A 26,168-nucleotide genomic window follows, 5' to 3' on the forward strand; every position below is an offset into this window, starting at 1 on the left:
AATTATGATGTACAGAATAAGATAAAAGCCAAATATTAAACTCCTTAATTAGTTACTTGTGGGGAGATTTAAAGGAAAAATCTGCCCAAGACTGCAAACAAGCACACCTGCCCACTACACAAACAATAGATCATGTCAAGGTAACCAAATGTGTAAAGGAAGTTGTAAAGAGAAGTAAAAAAGCATTTAGAATAACTGAGTGGTGCTTCTGATTCATCTGAAGCATGACGACAATGCTCAAATACTGATGTAAAAAAAAAAAACATGTAGAATGACTAGTCTAGTCTGACAAGTGTTTATTTCTAAGGAGTGAAAAACACTTTAATGTTGGAAAACACCAGGGGCCTCATGTATCAATGCTGCGTACACATAAACTTTGCGTACGCCAGATTTCACGCTCACGTTTGGATTTACTAACGATGAAATTAATGTGAGAATGTGCGTTGGTCCACGCCAACTTCATGTCTGGCTTACGTGTATTTCTTGTGTGTGTTTGATTTATTTCCATTGGCGACTCCTAGAGGCAATTATGTTAAATTGCACACTACACAGGATCTTGAGCCGTGCAATGCCAGCTGTATGTGACGAGATCATCCGCATGTCTAGCAGGTATATAAGGTTTCCATACCATGCAGTTGACCAGCCAAACATTAAAGCACAATTTGCAGTGATCGCCAGTTTTCCCAATGTAATCGGAGCGATTGAATGCACGCACATTGCTATAACGCGCCCTCTGAAGACTATTTGCATACGTGAATTGGAAACATTTCCATTCAATAAATGTGAAATAATATGTGATGCTTAAAATGCGCTTAAATATTGTAGCAAGGTGGCCTTGGTCAACCCATGATTAATTCATCCTCACAAACAACATGGTTAGGATGAGGCTCCAAGGTGGCAGGGTGCGTTATAGGTGGCTACTTGGTGAGTGATGTATTTAAAGATATTATTCCAGCTAAGTTTTATTTATTTATTTTATTGAGCGTAATTATTTAACTGCATTTCAGGAGACCGTGGTTATCCGTTAAAGATGTGGCTGTTAACCCCTCTCAACAACTCACAAACTGACCAAGAGCGCAGATACAATGATGCCCATTTTGAACTCAGTTCAGGTCAGTTGTAGAGCGGGCGATTGGTCAGCTGAAATGCCGGTGGTGCTGCCTTGATAAGAGTGGAGGGGTGCTGCTATACTGCTACACTGTAACAAGTGTTCCTCTAATACATCTGTGTCTCACACAGACACGGATACTACTCCAGACAGTAAAGTGTCGCCCACAATTGAGGCAACTCTCTCCCTCATAGAGTGTTAGTTCAGGATTCCCTGTTCCCCCGCCTCTTCGGTCCACACTTTCATAGTGCGCCGCTGTTCTCCTCTTAACCTGCACCTTTACATTGGACCATTTCTTTTTTAATTCACTCACAGTGCGATGTTCAGACCACACTGCATTAACTGCATCAGCTAAACTCTCACTATTTTCTTTTTAACTCTCACTTTTCTCTGGTCTACCTCCGATAGGAGCACCTGCAATTCACATTCTGTTCAAAGTTTCCCTTCTTGCTTGCTTGCTTTTGCCATTGCTTTTGTCAAGTGGAGTCATTACCATATCTATGGGCAGGTGTACTGTTTGTGGGCTTATTCAGATCTTGTTCCATGTTACATAGATGACACTGAAGAAAAAAAAACTTAAATATGCTTGTACTCATTTTAAGTAAACATTTTCAATGAAAAAAAATACTAAGTAAATGTTAAAGCAGTAAATTCAACTAAATATAATTTATTAATTAATCAATGCAAGAAAACATGTATTTATTTTTCGTTTAACGCTAGCATAACAGCTTTGAAAATGTACATACCTTTGCCATCCAAAGCCACACCTTAATTCATAAACACGCACCGAATAGCTGACAACAGTGTTGGAAATTTATTTAAAAAAATTTTATTATTTCTTTAATAAAATATAATAAATTTCTTTATTATTTATTACTTTTTCAGTAAACAATTGTATTTGTATTGCTTAAGGTGATATTAACCAAACTTCTTTTCTGAGTGTGATATGCCTTGCATACTAGTGAAGCATTTTACAGAAGTAGATTGAAGCTGATAGAAATGCAAAGGCATGAAAATCTAAAATTAAATTGAGGTCTGCAGCTAAACTTCCTGTGAACAGAAATGGGTTAAAACTGAACACAGTTGAACAGGACTATAAAATACAACATTGTTCACAGACAAAGTCATTCCTACACGCTATTTCAGACCCAAAAATCAATGTAACAGAGTGGGAGCACGAATGTGTGAATATAAATCAAACCTCAGTAAAGCTGGTTAGGCGGAAGAGCACTATTTACTCATGTTTCTATTCAACTAAATAAAAATCAGACCAAAAAAAGGTAAAAACAGAAATATTATTTTGTTTTGAACTGCATAACATCATTTCCCTCCAGCGTGCAAAAGTAATTCCAATAATGCTGCAGGATTTAGAAAAGTTTTGATTCTGCATTTTATTATCTTTCTTTTCATGGATACAAGGCCACGTTGGTTTTTTTAAAAAATAGGTCATGTTGACCCTGAGTTTGTCAGCTGTCACTCACTCTCTCTGTCAGCTGTAGGTGGCTTCAGATGAATGCACAAATGTGAAGTGAGTGTGCAGAAATACAAATTTATATTTGTTGACACACAGTTTGAGATACCTGTCTGAGTTATTTCTTGGCCTGACGATTTGCAATTGGACGAACTTTTTTTTTGTCTTAAGCCTTACCCAGAAGATAAAAATTCATATAAATACATTTAGATAATTTACTTTAATCATTACTACCGGAATGTGAAGAGACTTTCAATCACCACAACAAAAAATGTTTCTGAAGACAATCACTTACTGCACCTTTAAGCTCCCAAATACAGCAGTAACTTGTAACGATTATGGCTGATCAGACACATAATTATTTTGCTTTTATGTGTCAGCAAACACAGCGTCAGCTTTTCCCATCCAGAGAAGACTGGATGGTCAGTTGTAATCTGATTCCAGGATATTTATGACACAAAAAAATGTGCTTAGAACTGGACACACTGAACAGGACACACAAAGAACTTCCATAAGCTCCTTGCTTAAGACTGATGGTTTAATGTAAACTTTTATTCCCTCTTTATGTGTAATCAGGTGTTTTGCAAACATTTCTCTTGCTCATGTATTAATATTATGATTTTAATACTTCTGCAATCAATGTTTAACTCCACTATAGCTAAACAAGATCATAGATAGTTCATGTTTGATGGCCCTGCAAAGCTAATTTGGTGTACTGAAAGATTTACATTTCATGTTAATACATGTGCAACATTACCATTTTAGGAAACTTGAACATTTCTGCATCAGTTTACAACCAAAAATGCCCAGGCCAGAAAATCTCCAGGGCCAGAGAAGGACACCCAAGCTAAAAGGAGACTACAGACCAAAGAAAGACTTGAACCAAACACGGAGAACCCAGAGGACTCCAGGGAGCAAGTGGGGACCCAGACAAAATAGGTTAATCACACAGGTCAGACATTCCCATCTCTGTTACCTTCATTTCCTTCTTTTCCTTCAAGAGTCTAGTTAAGTTAGTGCGCTGCAAACCATCAGTCATCACGACTCGCTTTTTTGCTCGTTTCAAACTTGAAACGACTGACTCCACCCCACTCCATGCCTCAAAAAGACAAAGAACAACCAGCTAGCCATGTGCTTAACGGAGAGAGTTTTCTTCATGTCACAAAAGGAATGTAATTTCCACTGACTGGTACAGTACAGCAGTGGTTCTCAAACTTTTAAACCAGCGACCCCCAATGTAAGATCGTCAATAACTCGCGACCCCCACTACCAAAGCATATACAAACAATAAAAATAGCTTTTTTAAGCTGTTCACAATATTTTAACTATATTTACTATACATTACAGGGCTCAAAATTAACATTTTTGCTTGGTAGTACTGGTGCTCCTAACTTTAACATTTAGGCGCACCAGACAAAATTTAGTGGCTCCCATCAATTATCGTACTGTTACTACAAGTTTTATAAACAGATTTATTGCATTTGAAATCAACACTAATCAAAACTAACAAGCAAAAAAATATATATATGCATGCGTGAGGAAAATATGTCTCAATGAAATCCCGTTATCACAAGAAAATAAATTTTATAACAATTTAGTGACCAAAAGATATCACGGACGGACCGTTCACCGGCCCTGCACGCACTGCTTGACATGAACTCATGAATGAATCTGTTAATGATAACTGTGCTGTGTTCTCACGCCTGGTGTCTGATATTGCACAGATGCTTTTGACATGCCTTATTATTTGCATACGTCATTTTAATAGCAATACCAGTCTTTTCATGAGCTGCAATATTAGTTTACTCTTAGTCAGTGCAAGCCTTTTTGCGATGGTGTACGTGGTGTTAAATTTTACATATAACTCTAACATTATCTGGCGATTAAATAAAGGATTAAACAGAAACTCTCGTGCTTAAAATGTGTAGATGTGGTAAACAGTTACCCGAAAATTCCATCCCACAGACTTTACAGTGAATGCTTTAGTTATTATCATAGCGGACTTGAAGTCAATGAAAGTCTTTTATCCACTCTTCGAAAAATGTAGATGGTGGATTAACATTCACAACATGATCAGAATTCAGATGTGCATTATTTGTAGCTTTAGGTGTTTCTAAAACAAAATCTGTCAGTGTTGTTTTCATTCTCATCCTTAGCGCTTTACATTTTCGCAGTTGTAGCTCCTGTCATCTGAAGACAAGAGGCGTTGACTGAGTGATTGACAGCGGATTTTAACCAATCATTCGTGTTCAGTTCTTAAAGCAGTGGGCCAATAAGAAGAGCGCGAAGGCGGGGGCAAGCGTTGAAGGCTTTGTTTACTGCGGCAAGTTGTCGTGACAAGTTTTTAAAACTGTTCCTAAAGGCTGCGTTTCAAGTACAAAGATACATTCTGCTTGAATGTGTCCTAAATACTTTATGAATCAGTAATATCTTTTTAAAAATCTGAAAATACTAGCTTTCACTTCTAATACTAAAAATATTTATTATAACCACTGAAAATTACACAATTTTTAAATCACTCTCGCGACCCCTTGAAATTATTCTGCGACCCCCGCAGGAGTCACGACCCCCAGTTTGAGAACCGCTGCAGTACAGTACGGTTCGGTTCGGTACGGGTCACCTTTATCAGGCTTGCGTTTCCACTACCAAGGGTACCCTTTTGGTGGGCGTGGTGTATGACAGAAAGTTTCAGTCAACGTCAATTTTGCTCGAGAAAATGTCTACAATAAAGCTGTACGGGTCACTCACATATCATATGAGAAGCACTTCTCACAAAACAGATGCTTTATACACATAAATACTTCTGTATAAATGTTTATTACTAACTTTTCTATTAAAATGAGTTGATTATAACTGCAGGTCAATGACAGTGCAAAATAGCCTACTGTAACGTCTGCAATTATATAACATAAATAAATAAATGAACATTAATGAACAAATACAGACCCTTACAGTCGCCGATATTTTACCAATTACAGATAAACTACACACAACAGACATTTAGTTCTTATTTAGGTTCAAAAAAAGAGGCAGACCTCTCATCTGTGTCTGTAATCTTCAGCAGCACATGTAGCCTCTGTTAGAGAGCAACTCCATCTTTCTGAGTTCATAATAGTCCGAAAGGTGAAGATAATAGTTAAACAAGAATAAGTTAAACAAAAAATAATGTGCTCCTTTTTTTTTTTCCGGCTTGTCCTTTTATTCGCGCTTCACTCTCGCGTTTGTCAGTATCTGACAGGATCGGATTTCAAAAGCATGTCAATATCAAGTGCATGGTTATTATCATCAGCTCAAGAAGTTTGTTATTTCAGATAAAACGTTAGGCGCGCGGCGAGCACAAGTAAGAAAGCGAAACCGCTCGCGTTTCAGACTGGCTCGTAAAACTACGGAGCACAGGGTAAATCTGCTCTTCATTTTGGCATTGTGGCTGTTCATCAAGATGACAACAAGGTTTGTTTTGAGCCCGGGTTGACCATGGCTCTTTATTATTGTAATATATCATTCCGCTGTAATCTCTCGCTGTGTATTTCAAACATGGCGGGTTTTTGTTTTCATTCTGGCTTGTTGTGTAAGCGAATGACGTATCTCTGTAAACCAATAGCGTTCAGCTACGCATCTAGCTCTGCCTTTTGGTACCCTTTCTCATGTTTGGTACCCTTTCGAAAGTGTGCAGAAAAAGTGGTACTGTATGGTTTGGTACGCCTTTTGACAGCGGAAACAGCCATAAAAGCGTACCAAAACGAACCGTACCGTACCACTCAGTGGAAACGGGCCATAAGTAACACTTCCAGGCTACATCTGAACTGGTGTAAACTAAATGCAACCCTAAAGAGACCATAGAAGGGTTAAAGTGATTATTTTTGGTTCGCTTGGTTTGGTCTTACAAAATCCAAGTTTTTTATGCGTGTTTGTGCTAGGTGTTAGTTTCTGTTAGATTAGTAAATTAAGTGTCATTTTGTATAAAGAAAGGTGCCTGTGCATATTTATGAATCTAATGTCTTAAACTTCTATCTTGCTACCCTGCTTAAACATAAATGGGTTATTTTGATAGCAATAGCCGTAATTAAAGTAAACTGTCCGTTTGAACAATTGCTGGATGATTCATTTGTTCGGATTTAAAGAGTCTTTTAAAGCCCCGTTCAAATGAATCTTCACTTCCCTTTGAGCTAATTCGCTACAAACTGTTTACCTGTTTTAGCTTGTACTGTATTGTCTATATTTTATACTCATTTAAGAAATATTGCTGGAGTGCCTTAAAGGAACACTCCACTTTTACACAATTACAAGTACCCTAAGGTTAAACTGTTGAGTTTTCCATTTCCATACCAAAAAAAGGTTTGATAATTTCCTATTTAAAGCTTGACTCTTCTGTATGTCACATCGTTTCACAGGTTTCAGCTGTCTTTAAATATCTTCTTTTGTGTTCACAAGAAGAAGGACTGTCATGTAGTTTAAATTTTAATGTTTGGGTAAACTATGTCTTTAAAAAAATAGTTCACTCAAAATGAAAATTTACTTTTCATTTACTCGCCCTAAAATGGTTCCAAACTCTACAAGTTTTATTTTCCTGTTGGACACAAATAAGACATTTTGAACATTGTAACCAATAGCCATTGTCTTAATAATAAAAACAAATACTCAAGTCAATGTTACTGGTTTCCAATATTCTTTAAAATATCTTGTTTCGTGTTCAACTGAAAAAAGTACCTCAAACGGGTTGGCGACAAGTAAGGGGTGTTAAATTGTTACAGCTGGTGAATGGATCACACTGGAATAGTTTAAAATATCTGCATGATTATGATAACTAAAAAGCACATGAATTCATTTGACACTAGAATCAGTTCAACAATGTACTGCATTTATTTTAAATGGATAACTTTCCAGATTGCTGTCAAATCAGTTTTCCTCATCCTCTCTGCTGTATGCTATTCATCAGGTGTGCCCAACTCTAAAGGGCCACTGTTTCTGCAGTTTACTGGACACACTGTCCTACAATTAACCCGAATAACCCATATCAGTGCAATTCAGTAGTATGCAGTCTTCAAATGGACATTTCCTCATTTCACAGACTTCCTAAACAATGAAATTAGCAATCATTTAGTATTATTTAGCATCGTTGTTATTCTTATTTCTGTGAAAATACCAGATATTTTGTCTGACTGTTGAGAGAAAAGGAGTTACTTTAGTACAAAATGCTTTGTCTGAGAAACCTGGTGTGAGCTTTGAGGAGGAACAGACATTGTGACCCGTAACTGTGGGAGTATTGTTGAGGCTTCACACAGGAATTTAAGGAGGATTAGAAGTGGACGAAATGTGAGCAGAGCATGAGCAAGAGAGCATGATCAAACAGCTCAACTCTCACAAAAGAATCGCCAGACTCCCCACAGTTAACTACTTAAAGAGCCCATATTATGGATTTTTGAAAATGCCCTTCCATGTAGTGTGTAACACAGCTCTAAGTGAAGTGAAATATCCAGCTAAGGCTTAAATCTGTAAGTGTACAGTGTTTAAAAACTATTGATTCATCTATAAAGAGTCGACTCATAGTGCTTCAAACGAGTCGTCTTGATAACGAGTCATTAGGTGTTTCGTGATGACGCAGCTACGAAACACAAGTAGTTGGGCGCGCAAACCCGGGAGATTTGAAACCTGCGGCCCCGCCCACTAACAGAAAAAAAAGTCTCACACACACACACACACAGACAGACACCGGTCGAATGAAGTCATGCTGTGCAGATGGATATTATTGAGTCTAATTAAAGAGGAAACCTCAGCATTATAGCCCAGCCTTGAGCAGTTCTGAGTGCTTATGAAAACTATATGCTTTTAAAGAAGACTTTATCAGTTTGTTAAAGGAAGGATCAGTGAAGACTGTCAGAACATGGATCAGTGCATCATGGATCAGTTTCTTCCCCTTTTTCACCAGTGTAAGTATGTGCGATTAAAATTGTTGCCTCGTTTACTCTATCTTGCAAATTCTGTATTTAGTTGTGTTTTGTTATTTGTAACCGCGTGTGCTGTATCAGGTTAACTCTTTATATTCTCATATCGCGTGTAAAGCCACGTTGAAAACGCGACGCGTGCCGCTTTGATTACAGATCGTCAGCTGTTTTACATGTGTGTGTGTGTGTGTGTCTCCTCGTGTGTGTAACGCACGGGTATTCGCGGACAATGTGTGTGTGTGTGTGTCTCCTCGTGTGTGTAACGCACGGGTATTCGCGGATATAACCGAGCGCCGCGCCCTCTCTATTCAGCCGCTCCTCTATGGACGCGCAGGCCCTGTGTGTGTGTGCGTGTGTGTGGGTGTGTGTGTGTGTGAAAAGAGCAAGAAGACTGTGACTAGGAGGCTAGGAGATCTCCTCGCCAGTTCTTGGACTTTTTGCTCAATAAAATAGTTAGTCGTCAGTATTTTCTAGTCCATCGTCTGTGTTACATTCACCCACTGGCAGCCAAAATCCACTATGAAGCGTGTATGCACTGTGACTACTTTTATATTGTAGATTAGCAGCTAGGCATTTCACTCTGTCTCGCGCTGAAGCCTGTCACTGTCAACCAATCGTAGCAGGCTGTCATCGGTCCAATCAGCGCAGATTAGCTTCGCGCTGAGGATGGGTTTGGGAACAAATGAATCGCTGAACGATTCATATGGGAGTCGCTGGGATAATTAGGTAAAAATATATGCAGATTATAAGACAGTGAAAGTGTTGTTTGACCTTGCATGCATATTAGACTGTTGTTGGAGACCCTTACAACCTAAATATGACCCTATTTCATGTATAATATGGGCTCTTTAAATGTTATGATTTCATCATTATATAGTTTATTTGTTATAATAGGCCTACTTGAATTGAATGAATGATTCCCTTATGATCAAAAAGAGTATTTGCTCGTCACTTCACCTAAAATGTATTCGTACCAACAAAAAATACATTAAAATAAAGAAATTTTGTTACAAAAGGAGCATTTTTTTTTCAACAAATTTAGGCTATATGAAGTGGTCAAAAATGGTTTCAATGTTTCCTGATGCTAATTTGGGTTTTTCATCTAATGTTTTTTTTTCATCAGTCTTATCAGGTAAGAATCCAAAGTAATTAAAATGTCACTTTTTTAGTAGTTCTTTTTTAAGAGATTGTCACAGTTGTTGTAGCTATTAAATCACATTGACAGAAGCAAAAAATGAACGGATTCAGATTCGAACTGAAGCATCAGAAAATATGCAATAGGCTACCATAAAAGGCGTGAATTCCACACAGTTTTGCAACCTTAGAAAGCTCCATAGGCTATTAAAATAAATTGTCTAATGTTGCACAAACGGGTGAGCATTTTAGTGACTTTTCCACATGCAACATTAGGTATTGTAGATAGACCGTTAATGACGATACTACTATTTACAAAACTACAGTGGAGCATTGTAATGGCTCCAAACGTGTGCGTCAGTATTTTGGAGCCATAGTATCACGATACTACCATAGTACCGGGTAAACCGTGCAACCGTAGTTCAATCAACAGATTTCAAAAGTATGCATTTAAGTCCAATCGCACTGAAACAAAATACCATTTACAACGACTCCATTTCCACAGTTCAAAGATACCAGAGTAGTGAGTACACCAGGCATAACTGCAACAAAAGTATATGCATTTTAAAACTAAAATGTGTTGTGATAAGCATGATAAAAGTGTTTTTTCAGCCACCAATTAACTTTCTGGTCAAAGGTTTAGGTGACTTTCAAAGGTTGCCTATACAGTGATAATTAAATTTATCTAAAATACAATCAGTTAAATAGACGTAAGTATTTCATTAGTTGTTCAAGTATAAAATGAAATGCCATTTTAAATGCAAGCGCCATGAGGAGCAGCAGAGGGGAGCACTAAAACTCCATTGAAAATACTGTGGTAAAAATACATTTCCATATTTTAAAGACATGGTACAGGACAACATAATCTAATGCAGTGTTTCTTGTCCGGTGTGAGACTCACTTCATATAATATCTGAATCAGGCATTAAAGATTACTGATTTCAACAATCAGATCTTAAACGCTGCAATTTTATATATGGCAGTTCAAAGAAAGCGATGAAGGCAGAATATACCTCATTCCAAACTTGCACTGTGTTTAGACTAATGTTTTCATTTAAAAAGTGGCATTTTAAATTGAGAACATTCTTTGATTCTAGATGATACTTGACCATTCACTGGGTGCGCGCATATTTTGCAGGCATTCATTCTTGCTGTCTACCAGTTGTGTAAATTTCATATGTGAATTGCTTGACGATCAGGGAAAGATACACAATAGTCCAGAAGAGCTGTCAGAGAGCGACTGTGGATAGACATTTTCAAAAAGCTGCTTTTGGGTCTGTTCACACTGGAACGGAACATGGAATTGGAACGGAACATTTCCAATCAAAAACAAACGCTGTAGCAAGTAGTGGCAGGGCCGAGAGCAGTGAGCATGCGAGGTGGGTGGGTATGAGTGCTAACTGCTGACATCTGGTCCCGCCAACTGTCTCAAGTCTCACAGAGTAGCTTCTAGATCAGGGGTCACCAATCTCGCTTTTGGAGGTCCGGTGCCCTGCAGGGTTTAGCTCCAACTTGCCTCAACAACACCTGCCTGGGTGTTTCAGGTATACCTAGTAAGACCTTGATTAGCTTGTTCAGGTGTGTATTATTAGGGTTGGAGCTAAAATCTGCAGAACACCGGCGCTCCAGGAACAAGTTTGGTGATCCCAGCTCTAGATGATAAAGGGGGAGAGCCCGCAGTAGAAGATGAGAGAGGACCAGGGGCCCCATGCTTCAACGCTGAGTACGCACAAAAACTTGAGTTCGCCCAGATTTCATGCTCACGATGAAATTAACGTGAGAATGTGCTTTGGGTCCACGCCAACTTCATGTCTGGCGTACGTGCATTTCTTGTGTGTGTTTGTTTTATTTCCATTGGTGACTCCTAGAGGCAATTATGTTAATTGCACACTACAAAGTATCGCACCAACACATGGCAAAAACCATTGCTATTGATATATAATTGATAAAATGGGTTAATTTTCTATTTTTATTTTTTTTTACAAGTTATGTGGATTTAGAACATACATTTGCAAATGTATACAACTCTATGGCAATGGTGGTGTTGGCTTTATTAGAGGACATTCGAGGCCTCCAAGCTGGCAGGGTGGCGCGATGGGTGGCTTCTTGGTGAGTGATGTATTTAAAGCTATTATTAGACTTTCCCCCTCCATTTCTGTGTTTAAGTCTGGTTATACTATGTATTTTCTCTCGCTTTTAATACTCCTTGATAACTTTTATTGCTTTTATTTGTTAAATGTATCTTTTATATTCTGCTTCTCTGTCTTTAAGCACTCCTATGTACAGCACTTTGGTCAACCTTGGTTGTTTTAAATGTGCTTTATAAATAAATATTGTTATTGTTGTTGTTGATTATTCCAGCTAAGTTTTTTTATTTTTTATTGAGCGTAATTATTTAACTGCATATCAGGAGACCGCGGTTATCTATTAAAGACATGGCTGTTAACCTCCTTCAACAACCCACAAACTGACCAAAAGCGCAGATACAATGATGCCCACTCTCGCACTCGGTTGGCAGGCGATTGGGCAGCTGAAATGCCGCTGGCACTGCCTTGATAAGAGCGGAGGGGTGCTGCTATACTGCCCTAACAAAGTGTTCCTCTAATACATCTGTGTTTCCCACAGACATGGATACTACTCCAGACAGTAAAGAGGCAACTCTCTCCTCAAAGGTTGTTAGTCAGCACACCCTGTTCCCCCGCCTGTTCAGACCACACTATGACGATGCGCCGGACTTCACATCGGACCATTTATTTTTTAATTCACTCACAGTGCGATGTTCACACCCCACTACGTTAACTGTGTCAGCTAAACTGTCACAATTTTTTTCTTTTGTTATTAATTATGGAGGACAAACTTGCAAATAACACAGTTTTTCTCTGGTCTACCTCTGATAGGAGCACCTCCAAATCACATTCTGTGAAGTTTCTCTTCTTGCTTGCTTTCGCCATTGCTTTTTCATTTGGTTTTGCCAAAGTGCAGTCATTACCATATTTTTTAGGGGGAGGAGGCAGGGAGGGGTTTTGCGCTCGTGCACATGTGCTCAGTTTCACATTAATTCGGATGTACAAAGAGAATATGCGTGGGAGTTTCATACATCTGAATTTTTTACTGTGTACTAACATTTACAGCTTTGTCTGTATGCAACGTTTTTGTATGAATTCAATGCAAGTCTTTGTACATGAGGCCCCAGGCCTGGACAGTTTATGTTTTGCTTTCAGTTTGACAGCAGTCTCCATGAGGAGCTGGCCGTCTGTAGTTTTTTTTTTTTTCATTAATAAATTATTTAAAAGTTCGTCTGTTCTCCACCTCCTCCTTCCCAATGCCAGGTGTTCATCTAACTTCATTACAAGTGGTCTTCAGCATTTTAAAAACATGTAGAGTAGAGAGGACATGTGTATTGAGAAAAACAACGGTCACAATATTAGCTTGACTTCACTAGCATTCACTAACCACATCTTTTTTGGCTGCATCTGTTCTCACTTTTAGAGTCACGTCAAACATAACACAAATGTACTGAAAGCATTTAAATATTTAGAGCAGAAAAATCACCTTTAGTACTGATATAATAAGGTATTTTTTTAAAGGGATCAATATTAAAGAAGAGGCATGTCACTATCAATGTACTCACTTTTATACGAAAGAAGATAAAAATATGGCATGCTTGTTCTTAGTATCTTTTCCCACACTGTCTGCTGGAGTTATGTAGTGATCAAGCGTGAAATTGAACTAGCCAGACGTAACCAATAGGAAGTTAATTATCTTAAAACGTTTAAAATGCTTTAAAACTGGACATACCCATATAGTTAACGACCAAGATATCTGGGACAGGTAGTTAATCTATTTTATTTTTAACACCTCTGTGGCAATTAAAGCTAAACATAAATCTACCTCATACCCAGTCACATGCTAAATCAACAGGTGGTGGTGTTTTTAAATGTATAAACAAGACATCCAAAATAAACTGACCTACAATTTCTAAAGATTTTCTAGAATGTTGCACCTTCAATGTCATTCACTTATAAAGTCTCCGGATATTCATTAAAGATAAAAGCACAAAAGGAAAACACAGAAATGTATCTTAATAGTCAATTAATCCAACACTGCAGTTGGACTTAATCACCAGTTCTTGCTCGGAACAGGTTAAAGATCTGTATTTACACAGTATCTCAACTTTAAAGAGAATTTATACTGAAAGCCCTGCAGTGACCAAACCTTAATCAGAAAAAAAAATCTAATTACTAACTAACCATGTTAAGGCATTTTGTGAGAAACAGAAACTTCATGGCAGTATGAAAACATGTTTCAATTATCTGAGTTTCATGGGAAACATTACACTAAAAAAATGCTTTGAAATTAACTTTGGATTTGTGCATCAGTGTTTTTGAGCATATGTTTGGGGAAGTTGGAACTCAAGTGTCATGACAAGAAAGTTTCATTGTGTAAAAGTGTGGAAAGCAAATGTTTATCAGAAGCGCCTTCAGCAACTTGCAGTTCCTTGTCTGTCTTTTAATTCTGATGTCTACTGTATATCAAGTGTATATATTAGGATACAATATATTGTTTCAGAATCAATATTGCACATTTGAATCTGTACTAGTCAAAACACAAGATCTGCAATGTCAAAACCCAGTTCAGAACATGCAATTTGTGGAGTCGGGTGCAAAGTTGAACTCTAATCTAATAATATGAAAGACTTTATTTGGATGTGCTTTTAATGCCTGTGATTGTAAGATATTAAGTGAATTTAAACCATTTGAGCACAATAAATTATTAAGTTTACCCCTTCAGAAGGAGTGTGCTTAATTATTTAATACAAACAGAATAAAGACTATGCAGTGTTATTTTAGATTTAATTGTTTAATTTCTATACTTAAATACTGTTCAAGTCCAACATAAACCACGAAGCATTGTTTATTTGTCTTTGTTCTGTAACTTTCCTCTGTGCTTTAATTTATTTATTTTTTACATAATTGTGTATATTGTATGCTGATCACTCAACTACAAATCAATTATTTCCAAATAGAGTCATCTTGTGACATTATTTCCCTATCGCAATACATATAGCAAAAAAAAAAATAATAAGGCAAATGTAAGTTTTTTTCCCAATATCGCGCAAGTTCTATATATATTATTTAAGCTAAATTAATAACTTACTCACAGGTTTGTTCCTGAATGACTAGTTTTGAACAAATCAGTAAATATATGGTTTCAGTCTCTAACCATAAAGACTTTTTGTTTCATATACTGGTTGAATTTATAAGCTGCATCCAAAAATCTTACCTAATAGAAGGGGGAGCAAGTCTCTAAATACTTACTTACCTCAAAAATAGAGAGGGTAAAATTTCAAAATAGCAGAAAAAGATGTGCTTAAATTGACATTACTCATAAAAAGAAGTGGAAAGTACCTAGATGTTTTCCTAATTCCCAAACAGTGGGGAACAAGTATAAATTCACATTACTCTAAATAGAGAAATAACAAAGTACCATTAGCTGTTTGTAATCTTCTGATTTGTCATTTTTTAATTATATGTTGTGAGGATCCTTAGAATCAATCAAAATATGTTAAAATTGAATACTATTAAATTTAATCTGTAAAAATATGAATATGATATAAATATATCTAGCTGTAGAAAAAGCCAGATCCAGTAGAAGTTTAAATTTATGAGATTGGTTTACTTAATATCCGGTGGCAAAATTTATGGTGGCTCTGTTCTCACATAGTACACACACATAGATTAAATCCAGAGTCTTTTAAATTAATATGAAGCATTTAGAAATGCTTGGATTATTGATATTAATACATAAATCTTGTTCTTATTGTTCATTTATGTTTAAGTATCAATATCAATCACATAGCAATTATTAGTTCAATTAATGTTAAAAAATATGTAATCCAAATGGATGGAAAGTTTATATGCAATCAGAATACATCCTGTACATCTTATTTGTTAGGCCTAAATATTTTCTATGAGTGTACGCACTTCACTATGGGTGGGGGGTTTGTGAGTGGCAGTAAACAGTCACTTGTTGCCACTTACTGGCATAATGACATAATTGCAGAATTAATCCTTTAAAAAATCCCCATCGCAATCCAGAGACAAACAAAAGAATTATTGCATAGTTTTTGTTAAAAAAAAAAAACTCCTTCTGTCTATTACATTTTCCCATGTACTGAATCATGTCTGGTACGTCAGTAAAATGTGACTAACCAACTCCCTGTTTTGATGGGAAGGGAAAAAAAGAAAAAAATACCACTGTGTTAGTATAATAGTCCTCGCCAATGCTGTCAGAACAGAAAAGTGACCTTTAAAACCACAGACTCGATGAGAACGTTTCCACAGCAAGAACCAAAGATAAACTCAAGCAGATAAAAACTGATATGGTGTTCTTGCTCTTTACTCTAAACATTAACATATTAAATCAAACGTTACCAAAGCTTTTCAGGACATTCAGAAATATAATAAATATAATAAAAATATGAATATAATAAAAACTGAAATTTTAACTACTATATGCAACTGTCCCAGAGAAATCTTGCAAGAGGAGTAATTATAATGCATTCACTTCAAAACATCTAATCACATGATTTGGACTTCAGCCTAGATTGCGTAATCATGAGCACAATGAAGCTGTCACTGGGTTGTTTGCCATGCAATTAAAAGTGCATTTCAGGAAAAATGTTGTTTATTTTAATACGATTTGTTAGGTGATTTGCGTTGATTACATGCAATGTGCGTTTATTACCTGTGTGATTGGAGAACTGCACAGAGTTTATAGTGTCCACTTCAAAGCCCAGCACCTGTTACACACGAGGACGCAAATGAGTAAAACACCTCAAACTGCTTGATAACTAACGTTACTAGTTTGCATAATAGCAAAAGCCGCCTTCTCTTACCTGCAAAGGAAAAGTAGCAGATTTGTTTCCAACATAACCTCTCACAACATGACTCTGAACTGACAGAACTCTGCAGTCCATTGCTTTTGCTGATGCTCGTTTAAAGCGAATCACAACTAACGGTAGCCTTTTTATGTGTTTATATGACACGGCGCAGCCTAAAAAGACGGGTTAATAAGCGTTTAAAAAACGTAAAAAGTTAAAATATGTACAACTTAAGGAATGTCAGACATGAAAGCAGCAGCTCTCCCTACGTGATGAATGGATGGGCTTAGATAAGTTTTCTTGGGGTTCAGGCATTTGCCGCAGACACCTAACTGCTTGTGTTTACAAGAACTGGCCAATCGCGTCAAGCAGAGCGGCTGCTACAGCTCCTGCATATAAAGCCTTCTTTACATCTGCTATTTATAACGCCTGGTATGGATTTTGCTACAAAGTTTCATCTCGTTATTTTTTACGTAGTTAATACATTATTTTAGATCACTTTCAGTTCTTAAATGAATTAAAGTTACGTAGTCCACAGCAAGGTATTTACATAATGAAAAAAAGAAAATATTTTCTTGCAAGATATGAAATCAATATTTCGAAAAGTTCATTTAGACAAGCATGAGGAAGTCAGAAGTGTGACCTAAAAGATGTTTTGTTTGACTCTGAAGTATAAAATGTAAATTTGAACATGAAAATAAAAGTGAATGTTGTGAGATATAAAAACGGAGAAAGTCAGAACTGAAAGAAAAAAAAATCGGAGAGAATTTAGCTACACTTAGAACTGCAAGCAAAAGGTCAGAATAAGAGATATAAACATGGGTCAGACTTGTGAATAAACTCGATCTGAATTTGGAAATTCAAGCAAGAAAGTCAAAACTGTATTAAATTCACAAGGATGAATAAGGAAGAAATCATGGTAAGATATAAAGGGATTCAAAGCTATAAATCAGTGTTTCTCAACCCCGTTCCTGGAGGCACACCAACAGTATTTTGGATGTCTCCTTTATCTGACCTAACTTCAGGTGTGTTTGATTAGGGAGAGGTTGAAAATATGTAGGCTACTGCTGGTGTGCCTTCAGGAACAGGGTTGGAGAACACTGAAATAAAACAATTGAAAATAAATAAATAATTTCACAAGATAAGTTTTACTACAAAATAAATAACTTGCGTAACAATAATGTACAGTATCAAACCTAAAAGTGTGTATTGACTCACCGAACAGAGCTGTTCATTGCTTTCCTGTAGGCTTGCAGAATAACAAACAGTTTTTTCTTTCATATAAGCAAATGCGCTGTTGCTGATGTTGACATTTCCTGAGACGTGAGGCATGTTATTTACTTTATTGTGGTTTCATTTTGTGCTGTCAGAGGACAAGAGCATATGCCAGCATCCTCTCACCCACCCACTCATCATCAGGCACTTCAATCTTATTTTATTCTAATCTAAATAGCAACTTTATTTATTTTTTTTTTATCTTAAAACATCAGACAAAGACATTCTACAACCCCACAGGAAAATAATCATTAAATAAAATATAAATTCAATGCAATCTTTGCTGTTCCCATTTTATAAAATAATGAATTATATGTATGTCAGTAAAATCCACATGGCAACAATTATGAGTTCTAGATGCCTCATTAATGTGATTCAATAAATCATGTACTGTACAATCACATATTTGACAATTCACAGAAAAAAATATTAATTACAATTTATAAACAAACAGCTATGGAGGATAAATTTAGAAATGTAAGTAAATAAAATTTGTAATCGCAATCAAATTTGTGACATAAACTTCAGAGAATTCAGAAATAACAAAACATCATTTCAGATTAGAAGATATACATTTGAAATTGCACGGGAAACATGCAAGAATAAGTACAAAAGTCCAAATTGTGAAATATAAGCTCAGAATTGTGAGAGATAAATTAGGGAATACACAAACTCATAAAGGTAAAAAAGAAATACATCAGGAAATACATTGTTAAAAGTTGCATTTTTCTTCATTGCGGTTGTGGAAATAAGTTTGTGTATAATTGTTCATAGACTTGGATGTTTACCACACTGAGCAGTTTATTAGCATGTATTTTTTACAAAAGTAATTACATTCAAAATTATTGAAATGTTCAAAATATTCTTCAAAGAAATGTAGGAAGACATTTGGATATTTCACCCTCAACAGTGCATTGTACTTCAACCGTATCTTGCACTTTTTTAAAGGCACCATTAATGCTGAAAAGTACATTGAGATTTTGGAGCACATTACGCTGCCTTCTTTTCCAGGGATGCCCATTCATATTTCAACAAAACCACATTCTACACAAAGTCCTGGATGCAGAGGAAGAGGATACAGGTACTTGACTGGCTTGCCTGCATTCCTGGCCTGTCTCCACTAGAAAATGTGTGGCACATTTTGAAGCACAAAATACAACAACGAAGACCCCTCTGTTGCCCACCTTACAAAAATACAAATGAAACACCTAATCCTCTTCAGTCCCTAAACATCTTTTTAAGTGTTGTGAAAAGGAATGGCAACATTACAAAGTGGTAAATGCTTTACTGTTCAAACTCTTTGAAATGTGTTTATTAAAAAAAACTCACATTAAATGATGTTTGTTGTATTATCTGCAATGAAATATAAGTCAAAGTAATTTAGAAATCTTTTCTGATTGGGGTTGTAGATCCACTAATTGATGACCATCCACAACATCTAAACATTAAATATTACTAAGTACACCTGCATGTTCCCTTAGCATCACTTAACTGCAATGTGTAGACGTCATGAGTGATGTTTGATATCACTGTAGTGATAATACGGAAGATTTCATGATGTAGTCATGTCCTAAGACGCAAAAGTATATCTGTGTGAGTTCTTTCCATTGGGTTTATTTTGTCACTTAATGTTCATTTAGTAATAGATAGTCTATATATGTATGAAAGTGCTGACCCTGTGCATATTAAGCTCTGTTTACACTGAGTCGAGGACATAATGTTCATTTATCTTCACATCTGAAGAGGCTCATATCACATTCAGTCACAGCTCTTGTGTTTTTAGAAAGGAACTGGGCCTCATAGACCTTTTCACTGGTTTCACTGTTGTTACATGTGTGTCAAAGGCCTACTGAACCTGGAGGCCAAAAAAGGACAACAAAGAGCAGACATTTGTGGACCTGATGCCTCTGTTATGGATTTCCCCAGGTTGTTTTTAAGCTTTCTGTCTGTTTTATTACCATTCTGTGAACACTGTGACTGCACACAGAAAGTTGAAGAGACTTCAGGTGATCCGGCTGGAAGATTGAGACACTTGTGGCTGCTGTCAATGAGAGATGCAAAGATCCAAGAGAACGGTAAGAGCAACCATGATTAAATCAAAACAGCATCTCAGCATTTAGATGAGAACACTAAACTAAAAAGATTTATATATATATATATACGTCATCACTCATTCTTCTAGTACGTTTTCTGTGTCATATGTAATAAATATGTCAACAAACTCCACATTGTTCAAAAGGTTGTTTCATTATAACAGCAACCATTTTGCACATTTGGAATTTTATATATATAATTCTTTGTATTTCATAATTTCATATTTAATTCTAAATAAAGTTGTAATAATTTAGTTGTCATTGTATAGTTGTATTATACTTGTAGTCATGTTAATTTTAAGTAAAATAAATAATAATTAGTTTGTTTGTAACCTAGGGCATCCGCTGTGTAAAACTGGATAAGTTGGTGGTTCATTCCGCTGTGGCGACCCCAGATTAATAAAGAGACGAAGCCAAAAATAAAATGAATCAATGAATGTTTGTAACCTAGTGAAAGTTATAATTTTTTGCTTTATTTTTTCTTTTTTATTTTAGTTTACCATATATGAATAATATATAGCAAATATATAAACAGTAATACAATTAGAACTTAAATTTCTAACTTGAACATTTTACAATAATTTCAAAGGAGATCCTTTTCTTTTGCTCGCACATTCATTCAGTTTTTAAGCAGCAGATAATGTTAATAAAAACATGGTATATTCTTTCAGCTGTCAAACCACACGTCATCTGTGTAGTTCTTGATTATGATTATTATGACAAAAACAATCATAAAGAAAAGATTAACTGTAGTATACTTAGTGGTAGAAGGAATACTGAAAAATCATACAAAAGTAAAATTAGCATTACTTGCCAAAAATTGTAGGGCAAGTAGAGTAAAAGTACAGTATCTGTTGTAAATGTTTACTCAAATATAAAAGAGTACAAAAGTAAAAAAGTAGACCTTTCAAAAGTACTCGAGAGTAGTGAGTATTACTGATGCATTTACATGTAGTTTGTGAATGTGTGTAAATGTAACATTCTGTAGTGCATTTAGGTATTGCTCAGCAGGCACACAACGTCGTAAGACATTAATATTAGGTTAGATTTAGGTTGTGATGTCAGGTGACCAAAATTCAATGTCTTCCCAGCATCTAAGGACAATGTTATTCTAACGTCTAATTACGTCGTGAAGTGACGTTGACATTTGGTTGATTGTAGGTTGTGTTGGAAAGTGACCAAAATCTAAACAGTCTCTGGGTCATTGCGTGTAAAGGTTTTGGACATCTTCTTGGACACTTTTAATGCTTGCCAAACAGTTTTGCTGCAATTATAAATCGCCCATGTCTTGAGGTAGTTTGTTATGATGCGATTTACCTTCTGGTGTGCGATTTGATTGGACAGAAATCACAGGAAATGATTTTTCTAATCCCCATAGACAAGAAAAAATGAAGTAGTGACTCCAGGTTGAAGGAAAGTAGTGGAGTAAAAATACTGATACTGCACTAAAAATGTACTCAAGGGAAAGTAAAAGTACACATTTTTAAAACTACTTAGTAAATTACTATTCCTGAGACAAACTACTCAATTACTGTAGTTTGAGGATTTGTAATTTGTTACTTTGCACCACTGAGTATACTATAGTAGTAAAAAATAAATAAATCATCAACTAGTGTGATGTTTACCTGTACACTTATGCACATTAATAGTGACAAAAAATAAAGCTTATTGTAATGTTTGTTTTTTCTGCATTATTTTAATAATTATAACTATAGATAATAGTATAAAATTAAATATTATATAATATAGAGCTGTAAGTTCGATTTTAAAGGCCCCTTGGGTCTGATATACTGTTGCGATGAAGTGACGTGGAGACGGGTTAATTTCAAACACAGCTTTATTAAAGAATGGTCAGGCAGGCAATGGGTTGAAAACCAGTATAAACAGCATCAGAGACAATCCAGAAGTGTAATCCATACAACAGGCAAAAAGTTCAAGGCAGGCAGCATTCATGTTTTTTCGGCTTAGTCCCATTATTATCAGGGGTCGCCACAGCAGAATGAACAGCCAAATTATCCAGCATGTGTTTTTCACAGTGGTTGCCTTTACAGCCGCAACCCACACTGGGAAACACCATACACTCTAACTCCCCACATACCCTTTGGACAATTTAGCTAAATCAATTCTCCTGTCTTGGACTGTGGGGGAAAACCGCAGCACCCGAAGGAAACCCACGCCAACACGGTGAGGACATGCAAAGTCCACACACTGTTCACAATTTGTGTTTGTTGTCATAAGCGCTGTCAAAACTGACAGTTAGATGGGCGTGGTTAAGGATGTTACTTAACCATGGCTAATACCTCAGACAGAAGTAATCTGAGAATTTATCTGAAAACTAACAGGAAGCACATTTTCAGACTTCAGTTTTAGATTACAAGAGCAAACACATTTTTTTTCTTCATGACATGCACAGATGAATGTTCACCCCAAAACTAGCAATGTGAGCTAACAAAATCAATATGGCTAGTTTGATTCCATGTGTACTTTAAACAAAATATCATTCATTTTAGTGAACAATCAATATTTTAGAGTATCACATTATATTTATTGATTATTTTTCTGTTAACTGATCGCTGCAGTAAATTAAAGCATTAAGCCCCATGAATTACATTAAATTTATAACAGTTAAAAGTGTTGTAAGGTCCAACGCAGAGTGTAGTTATAAATTCAGTGTAAAACATAACTTCATGGGGATTATTGATTTCATGAAATGGATGATCCATATACAAGTTTTCACAAAATATTTCTTAATACTTCCATGGTGGTTGGAATAAAACAGTGACCAAGCAATCCAGACACACCAATACTGATAATATGAGGTCACACACTGTAAAAAATGCAGGGTTCCACCCAATTATTCTTGTTGTCCCAACACAAATTGATGACGAGGCTTCCTGAGGAGGCATGAGTGAAGAAACACCGGTGGATTGATTAAATGTGACGCATATTGTTAATTATACCTCCTTCACATCTGTGCCACTAATGTCTAACTAAAGCAGCAAATTGAAACATATTCATGTTAATATTAAGAATAAAGCTATTGTAAATGTGAGTTGTTTTAATAGTTCCTTTAATTTTGATGTAACATTTTCAGCACAAATATAAAGCAGTTAATAAATGGGAATAATTGTTAACAATAATAAGTATAAATAATACTGACAAGTGTGCTGTTTTGTGGAGGCAAAAAACCTATTACAGTATAAACAACTTTCTTGAATGTTCAAGAATCCTGCCATGCAAGATAAATCACTGGTGTACAGTATTCTTTAATTGTCAACGCTTTAAAGTGACACTAAAGGAAGCAAGGATTTATCATTTCACTTGAATCAATTCTGTTCACGCATCATTATTACACCCTGCAGGGGTGGACCAATGATGTAAGGAAAAGAAGAGAGGAGAGGAAACGATATGCACAAATAAGAATTGATAAGCACCCAGTATATACTTACTGTAAGAGTTTGCTTGGCTAAATGTTCTTCTTGCTTAATTACTGAGAACAAAAACTCTGTAGAAGTTTAGATTTAGTACATCTGAAACACCCTGCAACTTCATCCTTACACACAAAAAAATACAAAAAAAACTTGAATTGTGCATCTTAAATGTGTTTAGATTAATATAAAACAGGCTACAATACCATATTTATATTCTCATAAAATGCTTATGTAAAGGTTGTATAGCAGATTTATTTCCAACCAACATTTTCTCATGATATGCATTGCACAATTAGCTCTTTGTCCTACAGTGTCTAAAACTGTTCAATCAAGTTTATCTAAACTCCTCTTAATCTGTTCTGATTGATCAGTCAGTCCAGTCTGTTGTGACTTTCATTCATTCATTTTCATTTCCGCTTAGTCCCTTTATTATTTAGGGGTCGCCACAGCGGAACAAACCCCCAACTTATCCAGCGTATGTTTTATGCAGCGGATGCCCTTCCAGCTGCAACCCAGCACTGGGAAACACTGATACATTCTCATTCACACACACATACTCGTACACTACAGACAATTTAGCTTACCCAATTCACCTATAGTGCATGTCTTTGGACTTGTGGGGGAAACCGGAGCACCCAGAGGAAACCCACGCAAACACAGGGAGAACATGCAAACTCCACACAAAAATGCCAATTGACCCAGCAGAGGCTTAAACCAGCCACCCCCTAGCTGTGAGGTCACAGCGCTACCCACTGGGCCACCACGCCGCCTTGTTGTCACTTGTCTACCATATCCATTTTACTGTCAGTGAACTTTGGATGAATAATTAATGATCACCATCACATGACTTCTAAGTAACACAAACACCCTGCACCTGTTCACCACCTGCTTAGAGACAGACCCACCATCAGTTCCTCTTTGTGTGGCCTACCATTTACTGCCTGAACATTACCACACCCAAATCATATCTCTCTCTGTGCACTCAAGTTGTTCTTTAAACGACACCGGTTTGCAACTGCCATCTGTCAACCTCTGCATATCGTGATGATAATATAATCATGCATAAAACATGATTTTTTAATGTCTTTAGTACTTATATGGGAAGAAAAAAGGAGTGCCTCCTACAGGTGGTTTGTCAGGTCCACTCACCTGTGTGAAGCATACAATTGCACAATGTTTTCTCGAAAAAAAAGTCCAGTATATTTAACAGGTCTACATGCTGCAAAGTAATGCATCACTTCATTTGCTTCTATTGAATCATTTCAGTAATGATGAAATGCCTCACAGTGCACATATACAGTATATGTCACGATTTAAAAGTCACAAAACAATGGATCCATGTGAAGCTATTGCTTATTAAAGAAAAAGTTTGAAAAGATAAAGTGCAAAAACAAAGCAAAATGTGAAGTCTATAAAAGGCAAAAAAAATAAAAATAAACACAAACCAGCCAGCTTATTTGTGATCTGGGGAGCTAAGTGCAAAACACAATAAGACAAGATTCAGAAGCAACCCGAGACAAAGGCCTAAATAGACACAACTATAAATCAACAAACGAGCACTTGGCACTTCAGCTGAAGGCTGTGACAATATGCAGTATAATATATGGTTGAATGGAATGGCCTTCAGTGATGTTCAACAAACAATGAAAATGTATTCACTATTTACTCATCGTCAAGTGGTTATAAACCGTTAGGAGTTTCTTTCTTTTGCTGAACACTAATTAAGATATTTTATAGAAATCTAAAATCTTGTAACCATTGACATCCATAGTAGGCAAAATAAATATGGAATTCAATGATTAATAATTTGCAGCTTTCTTCAAAATATCTTTCTTTGTGTTTAACAGAAAAAAAAAACTCAACCAGGTTTGGAACAAGTGAATGTAGTGTAAATGATGACAGAATTTTCATTTTTGCGTGAACTGTCCCTTTTATACGCAGGATCTGCACTATATTTTGCAGCGTATGTCTGATTCGGTCATGCTTTCAGCAATCAAAAACACAAGGACAGATCTGTGACGCATTCACTGATAGCAAAACCATGATGTGAGCAGTGTGTGTTGACTCTATTTTTGTAAGTTGAATTGTAATATGATGCAGATTGTAATATGCATTTTAGCTATTCCAACCATAATTGTATATATGTATTACTTTAGTTGGAATTTTAATTGACAGTTCACCTTAAATTGAAAATTTTGTCACCATTTACTTCCATATGTATTTATTTTTCCAACTAAATGGGCTGTTTGGTTACTGCCATATATATATATATATATATATATATATATATATATATATATATATATATATATATATATATATATATATATATATATACTGCCAAATATCTTCATTTGTGTTCAGCAGAACAAAGACATTTATACAGGACTGAAACAACCTGAGGGTAAGTAAATGATGACAGAATGTTTATTTTTAGGTGAACCGTCCCTTTAATTTAATCCACATTTTTCTGACAATGATTACTGTGTTTCAAATTATGGGTTGCATTTCTGGTTTAAGGAACTGACATTCAAAAGAACTGAAACAAACTACTTCTGTTTATAAGGTAATGTAAAGTAATGAAAAGGCTTTGTGCTTTATTTTTAACAAGGTCTCAAAAGCTATCAGTGGCCAAGTGCTGTGGTCTGACTGTGTTTTTGTTCCTCCAGATTACTTTCTCTTTGTAATCACATACTGTAAGATTTATCATGCCTGTAATATTGCATCTCTGTAATAAATATTTTTATTGAGTAAACAAATGTAAAACAGAAAACAAAGTGAACCGCTCCAGCAGAATAATGACCCAGTTTTTAAACTACCTTCTAGCAAAT

At 36.0% G+C, this 26,168-nt stretch overlaps 1 protein-coding gene across 2 annotated transcripts in view; it reads right to left on the bottom strand.

Annotated features, from left to right (window-relative positions):
* Positions 1 to 16,720, bottom strand: part of pdxka (pyridoxal (pyridoxine, vitamin B6) kinase a) — a 49,842-nt gene extending 33,122 nt beyond the window's left edge. For both annotated transcript variants that reach the window (XM_056464854.1, XM_056464853.1), the window contains exons 1-2: positions 16,554 to 16,720; positions 16,403 to 16,457 (exon numbers count right to left, since the gene is read on the bottom strand). In XM_056464854.1, the coding sequence (XP_056320829.1) occupies positions 16,403 to 16,457; positions 16,554 to 16,634 (136 nt within the window). In that variant the 5' untranslated portion in view covers positions 16,635 to 16,720. The remainder of the gene's footprint in view (positions 1 to 16,402; positions 16,458 to 16,553) is intronic.
* Between the last annotated feature and the right edge of the window lie 9,448 nt (positions 16,721 to 26,168).

This window comes from Danio aesculapii, chromosome 9 (genome assembly GCF_903798145.1).
Source record: "Danio aesculapii chromosome 9, fDanAes4.1, whole genome shotgun sequence".
NCBI classification, from domain to species: domain Eukaryota; kingdom Metazoa; phylum Chordata; class Actinopteri; order Cypriniformes; family Danionidae; genus Danio; species Danio aesculapii.